Here is a 26,402-nt window from a genome sequence, read left to right on the forward strand (position 1 = left end):
TCAGTGTCTTCAGGTCCAATTTTCACATATTCTAAATCGTAATGTGTAATGGATAATAATTCAGAAGAACTCTGACCCTTATTAAATTGCTTTTTAAAATATACACCAGTTTCGAACATATTTAGGCATCTCCAGTTCTGCTCATTATTGTAATCTTCAAGCGGGATTTATGGAACTATATGAGAGTTCTTCAGAAAGTTCACAGAAAAAATGGAATTACATTTATTTTAGCACCAAAGGAAAGTGAAATGCATACGTAGCTTTTTCAAAATACTTGTTCTCACGTAAACTTTTTGAAGCACTCACGCATGCGTGGATTTGCACCCAAATTAACCAGGACTTGAACTGCATTTTCACAAAGTGTTTGGAAGTGCTCTGGGGTTTGCAAAGAGCATCCACGGTGCCTCCCTTCTTTTGCTGGCATCAGAGGCAGGCAGTCGGGCAGTCGCAGCCCCAGCCCAAGTGGACAGAGGACCCGGCAGGTGGCCTGCAAAGTGGGGCGCTGTGGACCCGGGGCCCAGCAGCCGGGGCGGGACCTGCCGGGCCAGCGCTCCGGGGCGGGGCCTTGCGGGGAAGGGGCGGGCCACGGCGTCCGGTCAGGCTCGCGCCCCGCCCCGGCTGTGGGCTCCTCTGCGGTCCACCTCCACCGCAGGGCCGGACCCAGCAGGGAATGCAAGCCTCTTCATTCCCAGCCGTGGTTCTCGGGCATCACTGCGCAGAGTGAGTACTGGGTTCACCACGCCACGCTCCTGCTGCTACCCGCGCGTCCTGCCTCGGGTCCCGGGGCTTGGAAGCCGGTAATGGGCCCCAGGGGCTGGCGACAGGAGATCTTGGCCCTTCAGGTTTCTTTCCAGATGGGTTCGAAGTGTAGCAGTGTCGGTGACACTCGGTGTATGGTCTGGGAGCAAGGACAGGAGACCAGAAGGTTGAGGAGGGGAGGAGAAGAGTTGGTGGGTGGCCTCCATGGGTCCGGGGCCCTGCTTCCGTGGCGGGGGTGGGTAAACTCGGCTTTTAGGCGGTGAGCTCAGCCGCCTGACCTTTCTGTGTCACCTCCTGCATGCTGGGCGTGGCGGTGGCAGCCCGTGTTGTAACATGTTTCCCAGCTATTTCCTTGAACACAACCTGAGGCTTCTCTAGTCAGAGCCAGTATCTGAGTCAGGTTCCCTTTGCCCTGGGCTTTGCAACCTCCTGACCCCCGCGATGCTGTTCATGCCCTGGGAAATTCCCCCCAGAGTCAGGTGAGACCCCATTTTACAGCTTGAGAAGTGGAGGCAGGAGGGCTAGGCAGCTTCACTGCTGGGACCACCTATGCATTAGCACACGGGGAAAAAAAATCCCCATGTAATGCAGAACTACCACACTGAGTGGGATCTGCGCTGAAAGTAGAGGGAGTTTATGTCCAGACAGGTAACTCCTGGACCCTCTCCTGGTCACGTGTGGGCCTGGATTTGACTTTTAGGCAGCAATGGGAAGTCGTGGGTTTCTGGGCAGGTGGTGGGAGGGCTCCAGGAGGCAGTAAAGGGATCTGTAGTGAAATGGAGCTAAATGATGAAGGAAGAGATGAGGGCAGGCCTGCATCAAGGATGCTTCAGAAGGTCCATGGAAACACAGAATTCAAAGAGGATGTTGGTGTAAAGGTGGTGGTTCTGTGGCATGTGTTTGCCACGAACTGTGTGAAGACCGATCGAGTACTTGATGAAAAAGGAGAAGAGCGAGCCTGTGGGTGCAGCAAGGACTCCAGGTGTGTGTGACAGAGCAGATAGGAGGGTGTGGGGTGGGGAGCGATGGAACAGCAGGTGCAGTGTAAGTGGGACTGTGGTTGGTTCACTATCTTACCAAGAGGCCCACTGCTGGGGGGAGGAGGAAGGGTAAGGAATCAGTGCCAAGTTTCGGTTCCTTGATTATTTGCCTGGCAGGGTCGGCCAAGTATAATGACCCTCCCAGAATGCAACTATTAGCCATATCACATAAAATAACAGTTTGAAAGAATGAAATTAAAAATGAAGCCAAGAGGTCTGGTGCAATGGCTCAACTGGCTAACCCTCCCCTTACAAGTACCAGCATCCCATATGGATGCCAGTTCATGTCCTAGCTGCTGGACTTCCCATCCAGCTTCCTGCTTGTGTCCTCGGAAAGCAGTGGAGGATGGCCCAGAGCCTTGGATGCTGCACCCGCATGGGAGACCCAGAGGAGGCGCCTGGCTTCTGGCTCCTGGCTTCGGATCAGCTCAGCTCTGGCCATTGTAACCATTTGGGGAATGAGCCGGTGGATAGAAGATCTTTCTGTCTCTTCTCTCTGTGATCTGCCTTTCCAATAAAAAGAAATATAGTTTTTAAAATGAAACTATGAGGAATTACCTTGAGGCAGTGTGGTAGAATCAGCCAACTATTTATGTTCCCGTTAATTGTTTCTTTATTTGCTATGACTTCTTGGGTGAACTGTTTTCATCAAATGGGAGTGATCCAATTAGTCATATTTAAGTGAAACTTCCACAATCCTTGTTGCCTGGATACATATTCACGATGCTTCAACACATTTGTGGGAAAATGGAACTAGACATTTAGGGGTGTCTATTTGGGGTAGCAGTTAAAATGAGAGCTGCAAAGCCTGCATCTTGTGTTGGAATGTCTGGGTTCAAGTCCCAGCCTGCTCTGATTCTAGCTTCCGGCTCACACGTGCCTGGGAGGCAGCAGGAGATGGCTCCTACCACTCATATGGGAGACCTTCAGTGGGTTCCCAGCTCCTGGCTTATACATGGCCCAGACCTGCAATTGTAGGCATTGGGACAGGGAACCCGAGGGTAGCAGAGGTCTGTGTCTGTGTGAAGCCAGTTCATGTCTCAGCTGCCCCACTGTGATCCCAGTGTCTGCTAATGGCCTGGGAAAAGCAGTAGAGAATGGCCCAGGTGTTTGGGGGTCCCTGCCACCTGGTGTGAGGCCAAGAGCAACCTCCTGGCTTCAGCCTGGCCCTACTCTCTGTGGGGCAAGGAAATAAACCAGTATATGGAAAAATTTCTCTGTTTCTCCCTCTTTCTCTAACTGTGTCTCTCAAATAAATAAGTCTTTTAAAACATGAGATAGCATGTTTACTTTGGTACAAAAACTTTTTGAAACCCCTGCATATTTTTCATGTTTTTCTGTAAAATTTTTCAAGACTCCTTGCATATATTCATATCTTTTCTCTGATGGTGCCCTGTAGTTCCTCCACTTGGACGAATTGTGAATCTGGACTAAGTTTTGGCATACTTGTGTCTGAACTTCTTAGAGGAACCAATTTTGTTCTGTTATATGTTTTTCTGATATACTGAATTAGTCTGCATATTGCCAAAGTAGATTGGGTTTCACAAACAATGGCATTCTATCTTTTCTCTGTCAAGTAGCTCTGAGTCAGAAATGCCAGCAGTCCAGTATTTCTGCACAAGCACACTCTTGGCATGTTGGATGGCAGTTCTGAGCTGGGCAGGGCTGTCAGTTCCCATGGGATGCCAGGGCATGGCCTAAAGCATTCTCACACATTGGAAGTAATCTTGGGTGGGGTACTGCCTCTTTTGGCAAAGAGCAGTTGAGCTAACTTATTTTTTTAAATAGAAATCCATAAAAATAATTATTGTTTCCAGCTTTGGAGGGCACTTTGCTTCTTTGACAAGTTGATGGCTTCAGAGCAAGGCTTTTGATTTGTACATTGGAGATTCAGGTGGAAGCTGTGTCATCACACCACTGGCAATGTGGCTGCCATTGGGCCTGTTCGCTACAGTGCTGTGTTGTCTATGCTAAACAGTATTGACACATTGCTTAAAAAGTAAGTGTAACAGTTTCTAGAAAAAGAAAAGATTAATTGTATTGGCACAGAGAATTAATACACTGAAGAATACCACATTCTAGGCCTCTGCTGAGCATCCTGTGTGCTGTGATGGTGCACCTTTAAGGCAGACACTCTTATTATGTCCATGTTATAGTCTAAGAAAAACAGAGCTGTCATTGTGTGTGTGTGTGTGTGTGTGTGTGTGTGTGTGTGTGTGTGAAAGTTAATTTATTTGTTTGTAAGGCTACGTTACAGAAATGGAGAGAGAAGTCTTCCATTTGTTGGTTCACTCACAATGGCAGGGTTGAGCTGGGAGCTTCATATACATCCTTCAGGTGGGTGGCAGGGACCATCTTCTGCTTTTCCCAGGCATGTAGGCAAGGAACTGGGTCTGAAGTGGAGCAGCCAGGATAGGAACCTGCTCCCATATGAAATGCTAGTGCTGCAGGAAGTAGTTTAAACCATTGCACCAAAACCCTGGCTCTTGTTGTTTCTTTAAAAAAAAAAAAGATTAAATTGAAAAGAAGAGTGACAGAAGGAGAGAGAGAGACATCTTTTGTTCACTGGTTTGCTCCTAAGTGCCTCCAACAGCAGGCACGTGCCATTCTGAAGTCAGGAGCTCTATCTTAGCCCCCGACGTGGGTGGCAAGCAACAGCTTTTTGGCCCTTCTTTTGCTGCCTTCCTTGCGTGTTGGCAAGGAGCGGGCTTGGCAGCTGAGCAGCTGATGCTGACTGGCACTCTGTAATGAGCTCCTGGAGTCACAAGCAGTGGCTTCACCTGCTCTCCCACCATGCCAACCCCTGCACCAACTGTGTTGTGTTTTAGGACATGTTTAACAGCTCCAGAAAGTGACTTTCTACTAAAAGAGCCTTAATGTGTGAAAAGTTATCACACACCAAAGTCTGCCTCGGCTATTGCTCTGTACTCTGGGACCCTTGAAGCCACGAACTACCTCTTTAAATCCCCAAAGATCGACCATGTTGCTTCTAGCCAAAAATGTATTGGATCAGAAGAAAAGATTAGTCTTACCTTTATCAATAGTCCTAGGATGCTATTATATGAAAGCCGAGATTCATCCTGGATAGATAGAAATGGTAAAATGATGTGTGTTCTTATTTGCTAGTATTTACAAATAGAGTTTTTGAAACTTAATGTCTGTCTGAAGATGAAAGAGTTAAATGATCAGCAGATATGTGAAAGGAGCCCTTTGAGACCTTTAGGATGGAGATAGTATTCCAGGGATGCCTGCTGTGTGAAGACCCTCCTTTCTGGCATTGGCTGGCATCAGTTCATGTTTTTTTCATGCCAGCAGACATTCTCTTGTAGAAAGGACTGGCTGCCCACCCTGTGGCTGCTGTACCAGAGGGTTCCTCCTCACCCTAGGGCTCTGAGGCTTCCCTGGTGAACCCTGCCCCGGCACCTTGGGTGGGTGTTGCCAGCCCACCCCCCAGCAAGCTACAGGGCTTACAAGTTCCTGCAGATCATGTTCGTGTTCCTATCTTCACCCCCTACTCTGAGGTACAGGATGGGACAGCTGAGCCTTGAACATGAGAGTGACACGCCCAGGAATTCCTTTCTTACCTCTCATGACACATTGGTCTCAATCCGGTTTCTGATGTCATATTTGGCACCTGCCAAGTGGTGGATACCTACACTTAGCTACGCAGGGGGAATCCCACTTAACTCCTCCTTTTGTTCTGGTAACTCGTCTTACAGTAGTGGGTGCTGCATTGCCGGTGTCTTACAAAGTCGCTTGGTCTGTCTTATGGTGGTGATATTTCCCCCTTTGCAGCACTACTTTGGTTTTCTTTGTTGTTTTAATAATCATCTTTGTTCTTTGCGGAGGATTTTTTGACATGTTGAATTGACTTGGGTCTGCTTCTGTTGAGTTTATGAAGTTAACTTTGATAGACATTTTTGTTTTCTGTTGCTAGTCTACCTGTCAGATGCCTGAATTCTTGGGCCACCCCCCATTCCTCCCTGTCACAAACACACACACACACACACACACACACACACACCACCACCACCACCACCACCACCACCACCACCACCACCACCACCACCAGTTTATCTCCATTGGATGATGAGCAGGACTCAGGTGGAGGTGACCCTGATGAGACTCTTGCCAGTGGACTTACTGATGGGCTACTGAGCATGGGTAACTATTGCTTTGGTCAGTGTAGGGTCTCCTGACTTACAGAGAGCTGTGCCTTCACAGTAGGGGGCTCCAAGCAATAAGCACTAGATAGTAGGGTCATTCCAGAACTGACCCCTAGCCCTGATGCTCTCCTGTCTGTGGAATTCTCCCAGCCAGTGTTTTATAGCTTGGAGTTTGGAAAGCACTGGTTGGAACCTTGGCTTCATAAGCCCCCTAGATGAATCCTTGCACCTGCCATACTTTGATAACTGCTGTTTGGAGAAATGAAGTTTACTCTGAAGAGTCCAACTTCAAGTAGTCTCTTGGCTTCAGCTGTGCATGAAATCATAAGAGTGCAATGCATCCGCAGGGGTTTGGACTTGTTTAAGAAAGATTTATTTTTTATTTGAAGGGCAGAGTGACAAAAATAAAAAGACGTAGATATCCCAATGGGCTGAATTATTCTTAAGATGGTTACAGTAGCAGCCAGGCCTGAGCCAGACTGAAGCCTGGAGCCTGGAACTCCATTCTGGTCTCCCATCTGGGTGGCAGGGGCCAAAACAGTTGGATCATCTGCTGCTACTTTCCCAAGCACATTAGCAGGGAGCTGGATCAGAAGTGGAGCAGCTAGGACTGGAATGGCTGCTCTATTATGGGATGTAGAGATTGTAAGCAGAAGCTTAACTAGCTATGCCACAGTGTCAATGCGTAGGACTCAGTATTCTGAACCAAATGATGTTCTTGGCCCGTGTCAAAAGCTACACAAGGGCCTGGACCACTCCTACTTCACTCAGAGTTGGATTTAGGCCATTGTGGTACATAAGCAGCACTGTCTGACCTCTGTAAGGGACTGAGGTCCTGAAACATGTGGCTTAAATATCGAAGACATTAACCAGACCTCAGCACTTGTGAAGTTTCCCAGAATAGTATTGTTGGAGAGAGTGGGAGAGAACTTGTCAGTAAGACAGCAGGGGCTCAGCCTACTGGACACAGTGTGTCTTGGTTAGCTTTACTAGGTGTGTGGCATGAAAAATAGAATAGAATAGAATTTTTGTACATTTTTCCATTACATGTGCGTTTTCTATGTCCTCCTTGTTATAAAAATAAGAAATTGTCTTTATAACAAACAAGGTGAAAAAAAAGAAAAAAACCTGTGTAACTTCATTGGTGATTATCCAAATCCCCTACCTTGAACATTCTCATGTTATCACTATACTTGGTGTCTTTTTAAAATGTTATTTCAAAAGCAGAGAGTTGGACACAGAGGAAAAGTACGTAATTGCCAGTTTATTCCCCAAGTGCCCTCAGTAACTAACATTGGAATGGGATGGAGCCAGGACTCCAGAACTTGTGGCTCTTGTCCCATGTGAGGGGCAACGACCTACTTGACACCTCATCTGCTGCTATCTACCCTGGTGTGCATTAGCAGGAAGCTGGAGTTAGGAGAAGGGCCTGGGATCCAACCCTGACCTGGGCACAGAGTCTTACCTGTGGGCCAAAGGCTCACGCCAACAATGTGTGTAGAACAGTGAGTCTGGATGGCTCAAGAGGTTGGGCGTCTGCCATCCACATGGGAGACCCAGAAGAAGCTCTTGGTGCATCTCTATCCATTGTGGCTGTTTGGGAAGTGGACCAACAAGTGGAAGATTCTCTCTCACCTTCTCTCTCTGTAACTCTACCTTTCAAATAAGTAAGTAAATAAATAAATAAAACCGAGTGCTTTCAGACTTGGGCCTTTTCACAATAGTCAAGTCAGGTTCAGAGGTGGGCTGTGCCGCAGAGAGTTGAAGCTGGTGACCCCAGGTTTGACCTGCCGAGATTCTTTGCTTCTGTATTTCCTGTCTCCATTTCCTTGTGTTGTGCTCTGACTCACATCTTCAGATCTGTCTTGCAATCCTTTACATCTCTGTTCAACCACCTGCAGCTTCTCCTTTCACCTAATGGGAACCTGTGACTTGTATTCTGTTCTTTGTATTTAGAGACTAAAGTCTCTTTCACACTTTTCTGTAGTCTTCAGTTCTTGAAATGCATTTCTGCCCTGTTTTGTAGCTTCTCCCATGTTGTGCACCTACCTTGGATCAGATCTTTTTGAGCATGTCTCTGCCCGGGATCATTTGAATCTCATCAGTGAAGATCCTGGTGTGGGCTCTCTGCCCCATGCAGACAGAGTGAAAGGGGCTTCTGATGCCTTAAGATGCAGGCTTGGAATTCCTCTCTGCACTGAGAGTCGGTCCTTACCCCCTTGCTTCCAACCAGTAAGAAGACTTTCTGTGTCATTGCCCTTGGCAGGTGGGCAGTTCTTAAGGCTTGCTTGAGTGGGTGATCACATCTTGGTAGCTCCTGGCTTTATGCCCGGTCACCCAGCACGGGGCTGCAAGCACTATCTCCCTCGGCTGTTGTGTCTCCCGTGTTCCCTCAAGTTACTGTCCACAGGCCTGCTCCCTGGAGGACTTTACCATGGTCAGTGATTTCCTTAGGAGTTCACTTACCTCAGAGCACACTGTGTCTTTAAATTCAGATAACAGTGGAAATCAATACTGTGCTCTCTGCCGCTACACTCGATATCTTAACACTGTTGACATTCTGTCTTATGAACGGGTTTCAGCCTGGCCGAACAGTAGCGTAAGCTGTTTGGAATTAGCACATCGTGGTTAAGCTAGCAGTTTCTTTAGGCGTCTTCATTAGGTAGCATAGAAGGAATACATTACCCATCTTTGAATATGTTGAATTTTGCAAGTGGCAGAATTAAATAGTGCATGATCAAAAACTCCCTGGATGGATAGGAAATGGCAGCGGTTTTGCTGAGATGGGAAGATGAGCACCAGTTCAGCTGAACTGTACTTTAAAATCTGTACTTCGGTTCCTCTGCATTGTAATTTGAAAGTGGAGTGGTTTGCCCTGTGGAGTAGATGAAATGAACGGGGCAGTCAAGGGACTCACTGCAAGTCCCACAGCTGGTGGCAGAGCTGGCCTGCAAACTCCACTGGCCTCCCTCCAGAGCCAATCTCCTGACCTTCTCCACATGACCCTGGTAACACTGGCCAAGGTTAAGCTCACTGTCAGCATGCATTTGACAATGTCTTTTTCTCAGATGGTTTTCGGAATGGCCTTTTCTCCTGTTGCCTGCTTTCACTGTGATTACTTGGAAGTTTTCTGGGCTAGGAAAGCCTCACTGTCATCCTTTGTACTGAGAGCAGGTGTCGGTGTAGCAGGCCCGGAGACTGTTCAGTGGCAGGCCTGTTTCTTGGCCCCACGTGATTGTGCCTGTCTCCAGATCTGCTCCCAAGTTCCTCCTTGCTTTGGTTAGGGCTGTTTTGAGTTGATTATTACAGTAGTGGTCAAAGCTGACAGTGGGTTTTAAAATGCCAGCCCTGGCCCTGTGAGATGTACACTTAGGGTAAGAGCAAGGTGGGGCATGGATGACATTGTCGATGGCTTCAGAGATGGTGTCGGCTGAGCTCAGAGTTTCTCCTTATGTAATAACTTATGTTATCAGCAAACACAGTCGCTTTTGTTAAATCCATACATCTTTGAGAATTCGTACAGATCTGTACTCTCGATTCCTTTGTTACGTGATGAAACATGGACCTAACATACTCTTGCAGTTGAGTCCAAAGAAAAAGCTGTAGTACAAAACAGTGTTACTTTTAAAATTAATTTATTTGGAAAACAGTTACAGAGAGCAAGCCACACAAAGCGGAGAGATCTCCCATCCACTGGTTCACCCCGCCACATGGCTGCTAGGACCAGGGCTGAGCTAGGCTGAAGACAGGAGCCACGAGCTTGACCCGGTTTCCCATGTGGGTGGCAGGGGCACAAACACCTGAGCCATCTCCTACTGCATTTCGTTGGGCACATAAGTAGGGAGCTGGATGGGAAGTGGAGTAGCCAGGACTTGAACCGGCGCCCAGATGGGATGCCAGTGGTACAGGTGATGATTTCACTTGCTGGACCTGTGTTACTTCTTCCCTTTGAAAAAGACAAATGAGGATATTGTGGCACTTCCTAAAGCCATGGTGGAGCACCACAGAATTGCTCTGCCACCATGAGGCATAGAGTAGAAACATGGAGGGACCTTGGCTTTAATAAAACAATAAAAATCTCGGTCTTGTGTTGACTATTTACATCCCAGGTATCATGCCAAGGTCTCCGTAAATACACCCTCACTGAACCCTCACTACTGTCTTTAGAGTTAGATATCACCTGCCAACCATTTACGAAGGATAAAATCTGGAGTTGGGAAACACGAGGCAGCTTGCCTAAAGTGGCACAGCTAGAATGAGACCTCTGGACGTTGGGACTCTGGAGCCGTGGTGTCACCCTCTGTTTCCCATTGTCACACGTGCCACCGGACTCATTGTCCCATATGTTTCCATTCCATGTGACATTTGATAGTAGAGTTGTGGAAATGCAGATTTCTTGAGCCTGACAGTTCATCATGAAGAACCGGGGTTTCCGGGCCACACAGCTCATCCCTGGCTGTCTGCCTGCTGCTCTCTGTGTAGCACCCGTTATCTGAGGCGGCTTGACTGCCAGGCCTATGTCAGCCCCCTCACCTGAGCAAACTTCTCCAGGGGAGGGCCCACAAGGAGAAAGTGGCCTGTGTTGGTCTGGGTCTGACCTCTCACCTTCACTGTATCTGGCGCAGCCGGGGGCAGGCACAGTTGGAATTCTTTCTTGTGTCAGGAGAGGCAGCAGTATCCGTAAGTGAGGCATGAATGGAACTCCAGAACATTTTGAAACAGCTGCTTTTCTCTTGTTTGATGGCCAATCTGGGCTGTTTGTTTGCTGTGCTCCTAAGCTAGGATATAATAATTATGGTTCCAGTTAGAGAAAAAAGAAGGAAGGGAGAGAGAGAGAGGGACAAAGAAAAAGAAAGAAAACAAACCACTGGAAACCCAGACCCCGCAGAGCAGTGAAAATGAAACTGTTACTTGTAGAACTGGAAGCTCCACTTCTTGCCTTAGGAGGATTTTTTTCCAAGCACTCCGGGGGTAGTCCCGTGTCAGAACTCATAATCAGACACTCTTAGGGTGTGGCCAGAGAGTTTATGGCCTCTCTGGTTTGGGTTTAGGATTGCAGATCATCTGTGGTTAGTGTCCCAGTTGCTAGGCAACATCAGATGTTTGTTTTGAGATCTGCTCAGAGACCGAAGTTTCCTATGTGCTCCACTTCCCAAAGCAAATAGAAAGCCAGGACTATATCTTTATCAGAAGTCTGTGGATGCCTTTTAATATATTTCATCAGTGCGTGGTATTCTCTAATCTTCCAGTTCCCTGCAGGCAGTGAGCATTGCCTCATTCATCCCACCTGTCGCTCACTGAGCTCTCCCCAGTACTTTCCAATCTCTAAGTCTTGCTTACGTGTTTGCTCACCTGGAACACCTGCCCCATGCCAGCATCCTTTTGCTTTTGGTAAAATCCTAATACTTTGTTTTAATTTTTGACATGAGGACGATCTTAAAACTCGGACACCATCACTCAGCCTGAGTTTGGGGTTTCTCATTTATGAAATGCATGTGATAATATTTATCTACCAGGATAAACTTATGTGAGCACCTGTGACTGCCTGGACACGGAAGATTCTCAAGTCTTCAGCTCCCAGGTGGTGGCAACACGATATGTACCAAACATTCCCTACCTCATCTGAGGCTTTCCAAGCTGTCTTCTTTTTCTTTTTTTAAAGTATTTTTAAAATTTTTTCTTAGAGACAGATTTACAGAGAGGAAAGACAGAAAAATCTTCTAGCCTCTGGATCATTCCCCAGGTGGCTGCAACGGCCAGAGCCACTGAGCCGATCTGCAGCTTGGAACATCTTTCAGATCTCTCACACAGGTGCAGGGTTCCAAGGCCTTGGACTGTCCTCAACTGCTTTCCCAGGCCACAAGCAGGGAGCTGGATAGGAAGTGGAACAGCTGGGACATGAATTGGTGCCCATATGGGATCCCAGCAGATGCAAAACAAGGATTTACCCACTGGGCCGTCGTGCTGGGCTCCCAAGCCATTTTCTAAACCCAGATCTCAGAACTTCCTCTGCTTATCTTCCCTAATGTATTGGACTCAGGATGTTGACATCTGCTGTGATAGCAGTTATAAGCTGGCAGATTCCCTGCCCGGGACTTGCTAGCACCATGCTATGTTTTCCCCCGAAAGGCACGGCTCACCTTCGTGTACAGATTGGTCATGCATTTCTCAGCACATTTAGCTTTTCCGTTATGAGTCAGCGCTGTCCTGTGTTGGATGTCTGCATTGCGGGGCTCCTTAAATGCACCATTGTTGTGCTTAATAATGAAAAGCCTCGCTACTGACAGCAAAGCAGACAGCAGACACACAGAAGCACCACACCTTTCTTTCCTGAAGTGATGGTCCAGCGTTAGAGTGGACCCTGCCAGGGGTGTTTGTAAAGAGGTCAGTGTCTTCCTTAGCGAATACCCCATGGAAGCTGCCTCCGTTTTGGTCCAAGTGTTTTACAGGAAGCAGCCAGGGGCTTGCATAGGGGGTGTATGTGTCATTCTTTAAGTTGTACAGTTTCCAGTTAATGACAAGAATGATGTAAGTGCTTAGTTTGAATTAGATTCAATGAATTTTATATTGATTGCTTGAAAGGCAGAGAAGAAAGAACAAAGAGAAAAAAAGGGCAAGATCTTCCTTTTGCCGGTTCACTTCTGAGATGCCCACAAAAGGCAGGGCTGGGACAGGCCAAAGCCACGAGTAGTTCAGAATTCAGTCTGAGTCTCCTGGAAGGTGGCAAGCCTCCAAGTCCCTGGACGGTCACTGGCCACCTGCCAGGGTGCATATGAAGAAGACACTAGAGTCAGAGGTGGGACTAGGTCTCAAACTCCGACACTCTGATACAGGCTGCAGGGACCACTGCACCAAATACTACCTGCCCCCCGTCCTGTTGTATGTATTTGAAAGGAGAGATCTAACCAGCTGTACTGTCAACAGATGCTCATGTAACAAAACCCTTTAAAAAAATTATTTGAAAGGCAGAGTGACAGAGCCTTCAGGGAGAGCTCAGTGGCCCATCAGCCCAGCAGGTATGATGGGTGAGTATGTAGGGTGGGAAGGTACTACAGGAGTGTGTTAGAGACACAGGTGATGGGAAAGGTGGGACTTGAATGAACCAACACACGGAATTCTCTGTCAGCGTGGAGAGGCCGTGCACATTGATTGCAGGAGGGTGAGTCAGGCAGCCACAGACAGCAAGATCACAAGGTAAATGGGGGCGGGAGGTGAGCGGGAACAAGGCGTGGAAACTTGTAGAAGGCCCTGATGTCATGCAGGTGTGGGCCCAGGGTGATGAGACCGGGGAGTGGGTGTTAGTACAAATGAAAAGGACTCGGCCGTGCTGAAGACGGGAGCCGGCTCCTGCGTGTGAATCCAGGGCTTCGAAGCAGGTGGTTTCCCTTAAGGCGCCTCCAAGCAGGGAGGTCTTACCCCCCCATTTTACAGGCAAGGGGACAGAGGTGCCAACAGGTAACGAGTTTGGATTTAGACTTGTCAGAGAACGGGGATTTAAGCCTGGATCTGCTCTTTCCTCGACCTCCTGTTTTTAAAGTACAATCAGGTGGTGCAAGGAGGAGTCACTCCCAGAAATAAGACACAGCTGGCAGTGGGTGAGGACTCAAAATGATGTAGGAGAAAGGCTGGTGTGTCCAAACTGAAGAGCACAGAGGAGTAAGCAAAGGGAAGAAACTTCCAGAAGGAAAGGAGCCAGAGGTATGTGGAGAGAGCCACCCTGGCTCGCAGTTCAACAAGGAGAGCAGGGGTCAAGCTTTGTAACGAAACTGCTGTTGGGCTGTTGACCAGGATCTTAGTAACCTGCCACAAACAAAGGCAAGTCCAGGTGTTGCCAGACGGGAGGGTAAGGGGCTGCCCGCCAGCTACCAGGTGGGGGAAGAAGCCAGGGCTGGCTAGACGAGAGAGAATGTGATGGCGTGCTGCCGGCACTCTATACTCGCTGAGCCAAGCCACAGGTGGGCAGGAGGTGGGATCCAGATAAGGCTGCATAGCTACATGGGAAGGCCCGAGACTGCCCCGGCTTCAGCCGGAAACACCTAGAATGGACTGGGAGCCAAGCAGGAGAGGAAGGGCACGCAGAAGCTGAGGGAATGACTGCATGGTGGCTGAATCATGGAGTGGACCTTGCAGCGCAGCCTTGCCTCGCCTCCCTGGTGCGTCAAGGGGACCTACAGGGCAAGTTCCCAAGCCTCTTCTCCCCCAACCCCTCCTCACAAGGTGGTCGGGACAGAGTCTTACTTCATTTTCCCCCGCTGCAGACAGCTTCAGCAGGAGACCCCAGTGGGTAAGGACTGAGGGGCGGCCCCTGCCTGGGAAAGGTCATTGGGATCAGGGTTCTGGGCTGACCTCCCATGTCTGCTGCCACAGGGAGCTGAGCCAGGGCTGGCTTCTGGCAAGACTCACCTGCAAGGATTTAGATACTAGAAAGAAAAGTTTGGTGCTTGTGTGACTGGTACATGGGGCAAGAGATGAATGACATGGGCCCTGAAATTGGAAAGTCCGTGCTTGCCAGAGCCAGAGGTGGGGGAGGGTGGGATTGGAGATGGGGGTTCAGACAGGGGATGCTTCACAGGGACAACGCAGGGGTTCTGTGGGTGGCAGAAGTCAGTGCTGGTGGCATTTTAAGGGAGACAGGAGCAGGGAGTGGCATGGGGAAGTGGACCTGGGCAAAGGTTGGGCGAGCTGAAAGGCTGGAGTCTGGGAGAATGTGGTGAAAGAAAACACTTTCACCCTCCAGGGCTCCTCACAGAGGTAACAGCTTTGCCTCGGGCCTCTGATTGCTCAACGTGATAAGGCTCCAAATTGCTTACTGCTACAAGTGAAGGAAGCCCTTTTCAGATTTGTTTGTTACTTCCACAAGCTCATTCCCCAGCTACAGCTGGACCACACTGAAGCTGGGAGTCCAGGAAATCTGTCTGGCTCTCCCACATGAGCAGCAGGGACCCAAGCACTTGGACCATCCCCTGTTGCCTCCTGAGGTGCACACTAGCAGGAAGCCAGAATGGGTAGCAAAGCCAAAACTCAAAGCCAGCCCCACTCCTGCATGGGCAGCGTGGGGCACCCCAACAGTGTCTTAACCACTATGCCGAATTCCAGCCCCAAGGTCTAAGTGATTTTATTGACTAATGACGGAAAATAAGCTCTCTCATTGGTTAAATCAAGGATTGACTATTCGTTTGTTTCCAGCCTACAGAAGCTCTCTTAACCAGCATTGATGTATACTGCAGCCAGACAATGTTGTAAAGATGGTTTGGGTGGGGAGTGAGGGACTGAAACTGACAAGGACATCAGACTTGTTCTTTGTCACACTGGTCTTTTTGCTTCCATTGGGGGCACTGAAGTTGCAAGGAGACCTTCTGTTTCTGAGCCCAGCCCCCCTCCCATGTTTGAGCTTGACTCACTTGTATCCTTTACCCCCAGCCCACTGCGTTTTCACCAGCAGCTGTGGAGTGGGCTGCGTGGGTCAGAGGAGAGAGGTCGGTATCCAGGTGCTTTGGCTCTGGGTGTGTTGCTCTGATTCCTGCCTGAATTCCAGGTTGTCTGTAGGTGGGGAGTGACCTGCGTGGGCCCGTGGAGAGGAAGCGTGTAGTTATACAGTGCCCTTTGGTCGGCTGGCATTGTTGATTGCAATCAGGTGTTTTGGTGTCAGCAGCAACAGTGATGCCCTTTGGAACTGGCAGCCTCTGGAAGTGAGGATCCACTGAGCGGTGCCCTGCCTCAAGGGTCGTGGTTTAGAAATCAGAGAGCCTGGGTGGTGGTATGCTTGGTGCCTTGGTTAGGAAATAAAGAACAGAAGACTGCTAGGAGCAGGGGCCATCAAGGCCATCAGCTTGGTTCCCACAGTGTCCTATCTATGCTTGGAGTACACTGCTCCAAGTAGTCTTTTGAAAGCCATCTCCTTTGTGCAATTAGTGAGGTAGTTCGGGCAGTTCAAGACTTTGTGATGGGATGCCCGTTTGGATAAATCTGGGTTTTGAAAAAGTAAGTTCATGTTCTCTTAAAGATCTTCCGACTATAAAGCAAGTTTACGTGGAGTGTTCGGTTTCAGTGGGGTTTTACGAGATTGGGGGCAGGGAGGATCATTGAAGGAATGAAGGGGACTTTGTGGAGCTTAAGTGGAAATGGGTACAAGCTACTCTAATTGTGGAAGCAGACATACATAAATGGTATGCCTTTGGATGGCAGCTGTTGGGAGTGGGAGCAGGCAGGGCAGGGATGGGTTCCTGGCGCCTGGTGACTCAGCCTGGGAAGTGACTCAGGGCCAGGCCTGAGAGACTCAGAACACTCCTCGGTCTAGGCCTTTCCTGGTGACGTTGGCAGGGCAGCAGCTGCTTACTGACAGCTGCTTAAGATGGCAGTGCGTGCCAGATGGAATCCCCGGGCACCGGGACCCAACGGATTCGGTTTGCAGGAGGTTTAAATGAACCAGGGCTGGAGTTTGCCAAGGCAATGGTATATTTAATACTAACAGTGTGATGCAAGTCAGGTGCTAGAATACCACAAGGGGCCTGCAAGAGTCCACATGCACAAGGGTCGCCCTCTGCTTTTGTGACGATATCATGGTGCCCCAGGGCAGCCTGAGGAGGGAGGGGCAGTCCCGAGCGTCTAGCGGAGGATAAGATGCAGCCACTGCAGCCGCCCCCACTTCTCCATCCTCACACAACCCAAGAGGGGCGCTTCATGCCCACCCTGGTCTATTTCCTGGAGTCATATCCTTGCTTGCTTTATTAGGAACAATGCATGAATCTTTTTGCTATTTTAAGAATAGTACATTAGTAATTCTTATGAGCTGTGTTAAGAGTAGTGCCCTGATGACTTCAACAGGCATTTACACCATGCCAGGTATTTTACATGCATTATGTCAGTCCTGCAAAGGAGATGTTATGGAACAGTTTTATGTACCTGGAAAACTGAAGCTCAAAAATCACAGAGCTGGCAATTGGCAGGCCCAAGATTTGGGCAGAGTTCTGTCAAATTTCAAAGTGTTTCTGCTTTCTAAAAATAAGAAATATTACTAATATTTACTCTTACATGTAACAGACAGTAATTCTTAACAATAAATTTATGAAGTTGCACCGAGGAAAAATTTATGATCTTCAATTGCTCATTAAATTTAAATAAGTTGCTATAGATTATTTAGTAAACAGGCCAATTGGAGTTGGAACCCATATGGTCTAGTTTGTAACACATAGGCAACACCACCTACTAGACATATTAAAAATGGATGTATGGACTGGCACAGTGGCTCAACAAGGTTATTCCTCTGTCTGTAAATATCGGCATCCCATATGGGCACTGGTTGGTGTCCCAGCTACTCTACCTCTGTTCCAGCTCCCTGCTTATGACCTGGCAAAGCAGCAGAGGATGTCCCAAGTGGCTGGGTCCCTGCTCCCATGTAAGAGACCTGCAAGAAACTCCATGGTTCAGATTAGTTCAGCTCTGGCCGTTGCAGCTGTGTGGAGAGTGAACCAGAGAGGTTTTGCTCCTTCTCTTTGTAAATCTGTCTTTCAAATAAAAATAGATTTTTAAAAAAACTGGTTGTGAACAACTTCAAAGTGCCTATCTGTTCACACTGCAAATGGCCTACAATGGCGCCGCCAAGCCTGACCTAGGCCGGGCCAAAGCCAGGGGCTGGGAACTCGATCTGGGTCTCCCACATAAATAATGGGAACCCTCCTGCTTGAGCTATCACCTGCTGCCAGTTGGGATCTGTGTCAGCAGGAAGTTGGAATGAGGAACAGAGCAGGTGAGCAAACCCAGCCACTGCACTGCGGGGTATGGATGGCACAGTAGTGTCTGGCACACAGCACATGCCCCCGTTTGTATGCATGGTGCTGCATGTATAAGCAGGGTGAAGAACTATGGGCAGTGTGGTGCAGAGAACCCCAAGAACTACGTAGCTCATGGCTTACATGGAGTCAAACTTTGTGCCTCCTTCCTTTCTAGGTGTCATCTTCCCCTGGTGCAGCCAGCAAGCCCGCCAGCATGAATCCCACGGGAGCCAAGGTAAGGGGCCCTTCCAGGGTCACTCAGGCCAGGCTGATTTGTTGCACGTGCTGTAAAGCCTGTCAAGTGTGGACTGGTTGTAGACAGATGTGTTTGTGTCCCTGGAAGCTCAAGTGATGGGGATGAACATTTCCTTCCTGGTTGGTGCGAAGACATGGCTTCCCAGTGTTCACCTCAGACATCACCTGTACACCCCTACGTAGGTCAGGAACAAGGGGTCCCCCGGCAGTCACTTATGGTCCCAGAGGCCGGAGGGTTTTCCTTGAAGATCGTCAATGCAAGTGCCTTCCTTCCTCTTAATTAACATGAAACCATAAACCTTTACTACAGTGGTTTTATTATGCTGGACATTTAAAGATCCACATAAAACCAAAAAAGGTTGGACCCAGCACAATGGCTCAGTGGCTAAACCCTTGCCTTACAAGCACTTGAATCCCATATCGGTGCTGGTTCATGTCCCAGCTGCTCCGCTTCCCATCCAGCTCCCTGCTCGTCTCCTGGGAAAGCAGTTGAGGATGGACCCTGCACCTGCGTGGGAGACCCAAAGGGTGCTGCTGGCTCCTGACTTCAGATCGGATTAGCTCTGGCCATTGTGGCCACTGGGGAGTGAACTAGCAGATGAAAGCTTTCTGTCTCTGCTTCTCTCTCTAAATCTGATCTTCCTTTCTAATAAAAATAAATAAATCCTTAAAGTAAAAAGAAAAAACATACAAAGGCTACAGTTAAGTGAACTTGGAAGAGAGTGAACTAGACATTGGTTATCAGATGTCCCCCAAAGTTTGTTTCTGAAATTTGAGTCAGGTAGGGTATGGACAAAGTCTTGTCAAGCTCTCTTTGGTTTTCATTATAATTATACTCTGCCCTTTCGGAGGGAGAAGCTCAGATGATGTGTTTGATACAGGGTGAGCCCAGTCCTGAACCCCTTGGCCTAAGGAGCCCGAGACCCTCTCTTAAGTCGTGATGTTGTCCGGGTGCTGATGCTGGGAAAGGTTTGCGGGAGGAGAGTAAACAGTAGCATTGCTATGTCTTGCCCTATGGCTTTTTTTTTTGGTGGGTGTTGGGGAAGGCAGACATACAGAAAGAAGGACAGACAGAGAGAAAGATCTTTCATCTGCTGGTTCACACCCCAAGCAGCCACAATGACCAGAGTTTAGCCAATCCAAAGCCAGGAGCTTCTTCAGTGTCTCCTCTGTGGACGCAGGGTCCCAAGACTTTGGCCCTTCCTCATCTGCTTTCTCAGACCACAACCAGAGAGCTGGATAAGAAGTGGAGCTGCTGGGTTTAGAACCGACGTCTATATGGGATCCTAATGCATGCAAGGCAAGGACTTGAGGCAGTAAGCTACCACGCTGAACCGTCACCTCATGTCTTGAACCAAGTTCTTCAGTTCCTTTAGGAGCCAGCCCAGACACATCATTATTCAATTAAATTGTTTGTTTGGTTTAAATTGTCTTCTGCCTGACACATTACCATACAGCCCCAGTAGTGTCTAGCCCAGGGGAGTGGGGCACCATCGCTGAGTCCTATGCAGGTACTCTTGCCTTCATCTTAAGCAGCTCTCAGAGTATTGCAAGAATCTGGAAACAATATTGTCCCATTATGTAAACTCTCAAAAAATGTCATTTAGTAATCATTTAAATTTCTTAAATTTCCTACTCTGGGTTCACTCCAATTGCTCACAATTGCCAGAACTGAGCAAGGCTGCAGCCAGGAGCCTGAAGCTCCCTCCGAGTCTCTGACATGGTGTCTGGGACTCAACACCTGAGCTTCCCAGGGTTGGGAGGAAACTGGAATCGGAAACGGAAATAAAACTCAAAGCCAGGCATCCCAGTGTCAGTTACAGGCGCCCCAAGAGGCAACTTAAGTGCTATTCAAGCACCTGTCCCTTGTTTTAATGTCAGTTATAATAACATGTTTTTATATTTTGTTTCCAAAATGCACATTATGTAATCCATCACTGCCTGTTTATATCAAACTTACTTTCTAAAACTTTTACTTGAATCCTGAAATAAAAGATGATAGGAGAAGCCTCTCTGAAAGAGTTCTCTGTAAACTTAGAGCCCATGAAAACTAAAGAGGTAATAAGAGCCAGAGCAGAGTTCTTTTCCTTTTGGTTTCCTTTTAACCTGTGGCCTGATTGCAACCCCCCGTGCCTTAGCTTGAAAACTGCTCTGTAAGTGTGCTGTGCTTTTGAGAGCAAATGTCAGCAGGCTCAGGCCATGGCTTAGCCTGAATCGTGACGATTCTTGGCAGTCCTCTGAGTCAGAGGAAGAGAGGAAAGTCCAGAGGAAGATTGAAACAGGATGCACATAGTGCGGTGTCACCAGGTGGACGCCTGGCCATTTTTGGCCCAAATCCTCTCTCACTGTGGAGTCCAGTCCCACTCTTCTGATTAACCATGTCACCTTCCTGGGTCCCAGTGTTTGATGCCTCTGACAGTTAGACTCACCTAGATGCTTGTGAGTTCCGCGAGCATGTTTCTCCAGACATTTGAGCTTTGGGAAATGGATGCTCGTTCAATATAACACCCTGCCTATATCCTTGACGTGATGTACAGTTTTCATGTAGAAAGCAGCCTGGCTCTCCAGGCACATGATACAGCTCAATCAGTGTTTGATTTGTTGTTGTTGTTTTAAGGTTTATTTTTCTTTGAGAGTCAGAGCTGTAGATGAAGAGGGAAGAGACAGAGCTCTTCCATCTCCTGGTTCACTCCCCAAAGGGTTGTATCACCAAGGCCTGGGCCAGGCCAAAACAAGGAGCCCAGGGCCAGTGTTGAGCAGGTAAAACCTTTGCCTACGGCTACAATATCCCAGTGGACATCATTTTGAGTCCTGGCTACTTCACTTCTGATCTAGCTCTCTGCTAACGCACCTGGGAAAGCAACAGAAGATTGCCCAAGTGCTTGGGCTGCCTTCCCCTGCCTTTCCAGATGCATTAGCCTGCAGCTGGGTTGGAAGTGGCGCAGATAGGGTTTATGCTCTGAGATGCCAGCATTGCAGCTGGTGGCCTAACCAATTAGTGTTCTGTGTCTCTTGTCCTGGTGAAAGATGCCCTGCCTGGGGAACCTTGTATGATGATACTGTCACCAGACAGCCTGGCTTGGGATCCCTGTTCTACACAGATGTTAATGTTGGACAGCCGCTGTTTGCTTTGGTTCCGTTAGAGTGTACTTTGGAGGAAGGTGTTAACAGTTATCTCACAGGACTGTATAAGATGCATGTATCAGACAGGAGTAGGGGCTGGTGCCTAGAACAGATCATTGGCCAATCCTGGCAGGAGCACAGAGCAGAGATTGAGAACAGAACCCAGGAGACCACGTGGTGGCCTTGGGAAATTACTGAAATTCTTTAACCTCAATTTCTCAACAGGAAAATGAGAATAACAGCTTTCTTACAATGTGATGAGGTCTGAGTTGACACAGTCAAGCTTTGAACATCCCCTAATAACTAATAGGGGATCAATAGGCATTAGTTGCTGTCAGCATCATCATGATGTTCAGCATCACCACTAAAGATAAACTTGACAGTTACCTGGCAGAAATGCACACTGTATTACAGCCTCTCGATGAGCTTGCATTAATTTGGGTGGCAGAATTCTCCTGTGCAAATCCTTGATTGTGGAATTATGAATTGGGAGCTATTAATAAATTCTAATCATGCCAGTTGGCATATTTTCCTTGTTAATCATTTAATAGATTTCACTTACATAAACTAACAAAGAGTTGTGTCAATGGAAACATCCTTTAGCAAGGATGTCAATGTAAAAAAATCTAAAACATACCAAAAAAAAAAAAAAAAACAAAACCCTTAGAAACAGTTCTTTGATCATGAACTTGCTTTCCTTCCCATACTAGTAAGCACAAAACAAGATAAACTAAGAGGATATTTGACTTTAGCCTGTTCAGATAATGGAATTTGAAAAATACAGAGTTTGTGATAATGTTAACTGGATGGAAGGGAGGAAAATGACAGGAAGGCTTGGCCTTTATGTGTCATCTCTGAAGAACTCAACTCCTATTCCTGTTTGGTTATCTTACAGATATGTGTGTGTGTATTATATATACAGAATTATACAGAATTACACACACACATATATATACACATATGGAATTGGTCTTTTTTTTTTTACAGCAGTAACTTTTGGATAGGTAGTTAAAACTATGTAAAATATCACATGAACTGATTTAAAATCTAACCACTCCTTTGGAAAGAAAGATTCCTAGGTCTTTTAGATGAAATCTCTCCAACCAAGACTATGGCCTGCACTCCAAAAATCCATACCCACTAGGTGTGTACAAGATTGTTTTAAGGTTCTCTTGACAGAATTTCAGAAAACTTTTTGACAACACCTCTGGCTATTTTTCATCAAACCCTGGCATTGGAGATAGAGATAGGAAATTATGACTCAGGTAGTCACATGTGAGAAGGAAAAGGAAACGGAAATGAATGGTATTGCTGGCAGCCTTCACTGAAACACATAAACCCAAACTGAAATATTTGTGTAGAACTGAGATTTTTAGTATGTCTTAGTTTGTAGGTCTTATTCGAAAGTTTTTTTTTTTTTTTTAAGTTCATGGAATGCTTAATAAGAATAAACTCAGCAAGGATTTTTTTTTTAAATACAACACCAAAATAATCACATATTTAATTCCATTTTCCATGAACCTTTTTCAACAGCCTTGGCTCAGGTACATTGAGTAGCTACAATGGATTAGTCAGCTGGTTCTTTGTATGTTTATGCATTTAGCCTCACCTTGACACACAGTGTGTTTGACTGTTGGCCAACACAGTTACCCTGGGGGTTATGCTCTTCATATTAGGCTGTTCCAACCCACAAACAGGTGGAAGGACCGCATCCTCCTGACAAGAAGAGACACAGAAGACAGGTGACGGGTGCCTTGTCCAAGAGCATCTCTGTTTACTAATCGCCATCTTAGCAGCTGCTCAGCACCGCTTGTCCCAGCCCATCACAGACCGTGCATGGGCTCAGCCACCTGTCAGTCACACGCCAGCACTCAAGCATGTCTCACTGCTTTCTGTACCTTCTATTTTGTCATCATCCTGTTACATCACCAGAACTCACAGGGAGTATTTCCCCGACTGAAAAAAAAGACAACCACAGTAGCAGCTTTAGAGGAAGGCTTTTACTTCACATGCTTGCTAATTAACTGTCATAATAACACGAATACTTTTTCCTTCTCTTTGATGCATACAGCAAGTTAAGATGTAGTTACAAACTGGAGAGGCGGGAGGATTCGCATGCTCTTATCGGAAGAGTGACAAATTCCATTCCGAAAGTCTACCAAACCTATCTCATCGAGTTTATAATTAAGATCAGCACTTCTGCACTTCTTTGTGGAAGAAAATCTATCATGTCTCTTTCTTCCTCTCACCTCTCCCTTTTCTCTTCATTTAGACTGCAAAAACAGAGAAGTCGCAACCAACCCAGGTAAGTGACCTATGTCCGCTGGTGAGTTACTCAAGGTTCTTTCTAACAATGATGAACACCCAGGTTGCTACATCCGTGCTCCTGAATGAGTAAGGGATTTATCAGCAATGCAGGCCGTTTCTTGGAATGCCTTTTTGCATAGGATTATATAGGGTGTGCGTACAGATTGGATAACATTAAGTCTGCATACTGTCTACAAGAGAACCCATAAAAAGTTTTATGGATGAAAACTATTTGAGAAGGCATTTTGAAATCTGGGTGTTGTTTCTTGGAGGGGAAGTAAGTGTCTTAGCAAAGAGGAACAGAGGCGGGCTGAGGAGGGTGGTGAGCAAACGTGATGGTTCGGGGAGGCAGCAGGCGTAGTGTGGGGAAGGGGCACTGGTCTGCTGGGAAGCTGGCCGAGCTGGGTTGGGTGTGCAGGAGAGCGCACTGACTTGCCTTAGGGAACTTCCTCTCAAACTCATGGTGAAAGCCACTCCCTCCCAGGGACAGACAGGGACCCCAAAGGTTCTGGGCAGCACAGGCGTCTCTCCCTGGCAGGGTGCCATACTGTGTTTTTTTTTTGAGTGTCTAAGCAGTTAAACTGATAAGATCTTAAGGTTTCCTCCCAGAGGCACCGAGGTACTTTGGACTGAAGTGCAGTAAAGTGAGAGATAGGGTGAGGTCAAGGGATGAAAGGTGATGTTTGTCTGATTTTTGCACGACGCCCCCTGTTGGCCCATGCGGGTAGTGGTTGCTCAGTGTATTGTGGAGTGAAGGATCCGGCAGCTGGGTGCAAGAGGGTGCCCTGCTCCCCATGTAAATGCTTTAAATTATCTACTGTATCGTCAAAGAACTGGCTTCCTGGTGATGTGACCCTCACTGCCTGGAGCCAGGAGGAATCGTTGTAAACCATAACACTGAACATTGTAAACCATGACACTCCTGTGAAGGCAGATTCAGTTTCTAGAATAGAAACTGTCAAACTCGGTGGTCATCACAGTGAGCGTAGATAGCAACCGGTTTATCCATGTGAGTTGCGCAGTACAGCCAGTGGTCATGGAGAGAGATTCACATATCTGAAGACATGGTCCTCCATAAAATATGAGCTGGTCATTTTCCTCTGATGGCCACCATTGCTGGAGATGGTTACTAGGGTGACTGTGGGCCACACAGTGTGTGCCTGCCTCTCTGATCTGAGAGAGCAGAGATACAGCTGGGGGTTTTGTCTTGAGCCCAGTGGAAGATAGGGAAGCAGCTGGGCTCCAACGTCCCTGAGTTTTCAATCCTTTAACTTTCACAGACGACAGAGGGTCCCGAGAAAAAGCCCCGAGAAGCTGAGCCGAAGGAACACCCCGAGGTGAGTGTTGGGGGACGGCGTGGAGTGCGGAGCAATTATAGTCTCTCACAGGTTAACCAGTCCCAGCACAGCATGGCTGCACATACTTTATTTTGTTTCGGCCGAGATGGTGCCACCATGTGGCAATAGCAGTGTTTACAGCTCGCTCGTGATTATTGCTAACTTAGGGCACAGCAAGTTTGCACTGTCTTCAATTTTGTCCTTGAAGTGAAGTTTTAATCACCTAACATTGTACCCACCTGATTCATGTAACTCAGAATCCTAAATAGCACCACCATCAGGAGCAGTTTTTGCTCTATCTGGAAAAGCATCCATGTCCTGTTGGAAGCTGCCACATTGCTAACAGCATCTCTCATGTTTGTGTGCATGAAACGTGTGTGCTTTCAGCCAAAAAGCTCTTCTAGACACACGTCCGAGCGAGGAAGCAAGGATGGTCCTAAGGAGAAGACGGCTGCAGAACCGAAGGAGCCATCTACACCAGAGAAAGCAGCAGAGCCAAAGGTAAAGAAAGCAGGTTGAAGGCAAGAAGACGCTGACTTCCCCTGGCCAATGACGTGGGGCTTCCCTCCTCCCCAGGATGTGGGACTTGCTCCATGGTGACTTGGCATTGACGTGCTCCAGTTCTATTAGACTTTGTTTTTGCAAATAGCTTGTAGAAACCAGGCCAGCGAAGGCCTGAGACGGGCAGCAGGTAGGCATGGGTGGGCAAAGTATGCCGTCCCCCTCCTCGCGCTGCCCAACAATGGCAACCCTGCCCACAAGTCAGGAGGCTCCACTGTGTCACAGCAGGAATGCCTGAGGGACAGGCTGTCCCCTGGGACCCTCGGCGTGTGTGCTTGGGGAAATATGTTCTGCATTATATATCTCTGAGTACAAGTCTTCAAGACGTTTTGGGGAGAGAATGCATTTACAGAGGTTTGCTGCGGAAGAGAGAAATTGACAGGCCCCGAATCAGAAATTGATTGCATAGTTAATCAGCTGAGGGGAGTTGGCTTTGAGCCACGTAAATGTCTAGAACTGTGTGAGCAGGCATGGGGGGTGAGAAGTCGGCCTGCTCACAGTAGTGCATGCCTGAGCGTAATATCTGACCCACTGGTTAAATGTGTCCATATGTGAATATTGTTTGGCTTACAGTGGCGTTTTTAATAGCTGAGTTAGCCTGAAGTCAGGAGCCAGGAGCTCCATTGCAGGTCTTCTACATAGGGAGCAGGGGCCCAGGCATTCGGGGCCGTGTTCTGCTTTCCCAGGTGCGTTAGCAGGAAGCTGGGCCAGAAGCAGGGCAGCTGCAACTGGAACCACTGCTCTGTTCCAGGATGCCAGGGTGGCAAGCAGAGGCATAACCCACTGCTTCACTGTGTTGACCCAAAGAATTATTTTTAATTAATGGCCAGGAATTAAAATCAGGAGATTTCACGTAAGATGCTGATTTCTAGCTTCTCTTGAAGTAGAAGACCTAGAAACAATGGTCTTGCATGGCTACGTTCAGCTGGAGCCATCACACCTGCTGTATGTGCTCCAGTTTGACCACGGTGCCTACCTGACCTGATAGGCCTGTTCATGTTACCCATCAAGCATCACGTGGGATTCAGCATTGAAAGAAAGGCAACCCAAACCAATAAGCTTTTCTCTCTCATTGTGTCCTTG

At 47.7% G+C, this 26,402-nt stretch overlaps 1 protein-coding gene across 5 annotated transcripts in view; it reads left to right on the forward strand.

Annotated features, from left to right (window-relative positions):
* Positions 1–26,402, forward strand: part of CAST (calpastatin) — an 83,088-nt gene that overhangs the window by 25,427 nt on the left and 31,259 nt on the right. The window contains exons 1-6 of one of the 5 annotated variants that reach the window (XM_040986080.1): positions 625–720; positions 17,912–17,971; positions 22,812–22,856; positions 23,387–23,419; positions 24,702–24,758; positions 25,146–25,259. In XM_040986080.1, the coding sequence (XP_040842014.1) occupies positions 17,951–17,971; positions 22,812–22,856; positions 23,387–23,419; positions 24,702–24,758; positions 25,146–25,259 (270 nt within the window). In that variant the 5' untranslated portion in view covers positions 625–720; positions 17,912–17,950. Of the gene's footprint in view, positions 1–624; positions 721–17,911; positions 17,972–22,790; positions 22,857–23,386; positions 23,420–24,701; positions 24,759–25,145; positions 25,260–26,402 lie in introns of those variants that run through there. The other 4 variants (XM_040986077.1, XM_040986078.1, XM_040986081.1 and 1 more) reach the window with 4 other exon arrangements.

Source organism: Ochotona curzoniae, unplaced genomic scaffold, assembly GCF_017591425.1.
Source record: "Ochotona curzoniae isolate NIBS_2020 unplaced genomic scaffold, NIBS_Ocur_1.0 contig_4501, whole genome shotgun sequence".
Taxonomy (NCBI): domain Eukaryota; kingdom Metazoa; phylum Chordata; class Mammalia; order Lagomorpha; family Ochotonidae; genus Ochotona; species Ochotona curzoniae.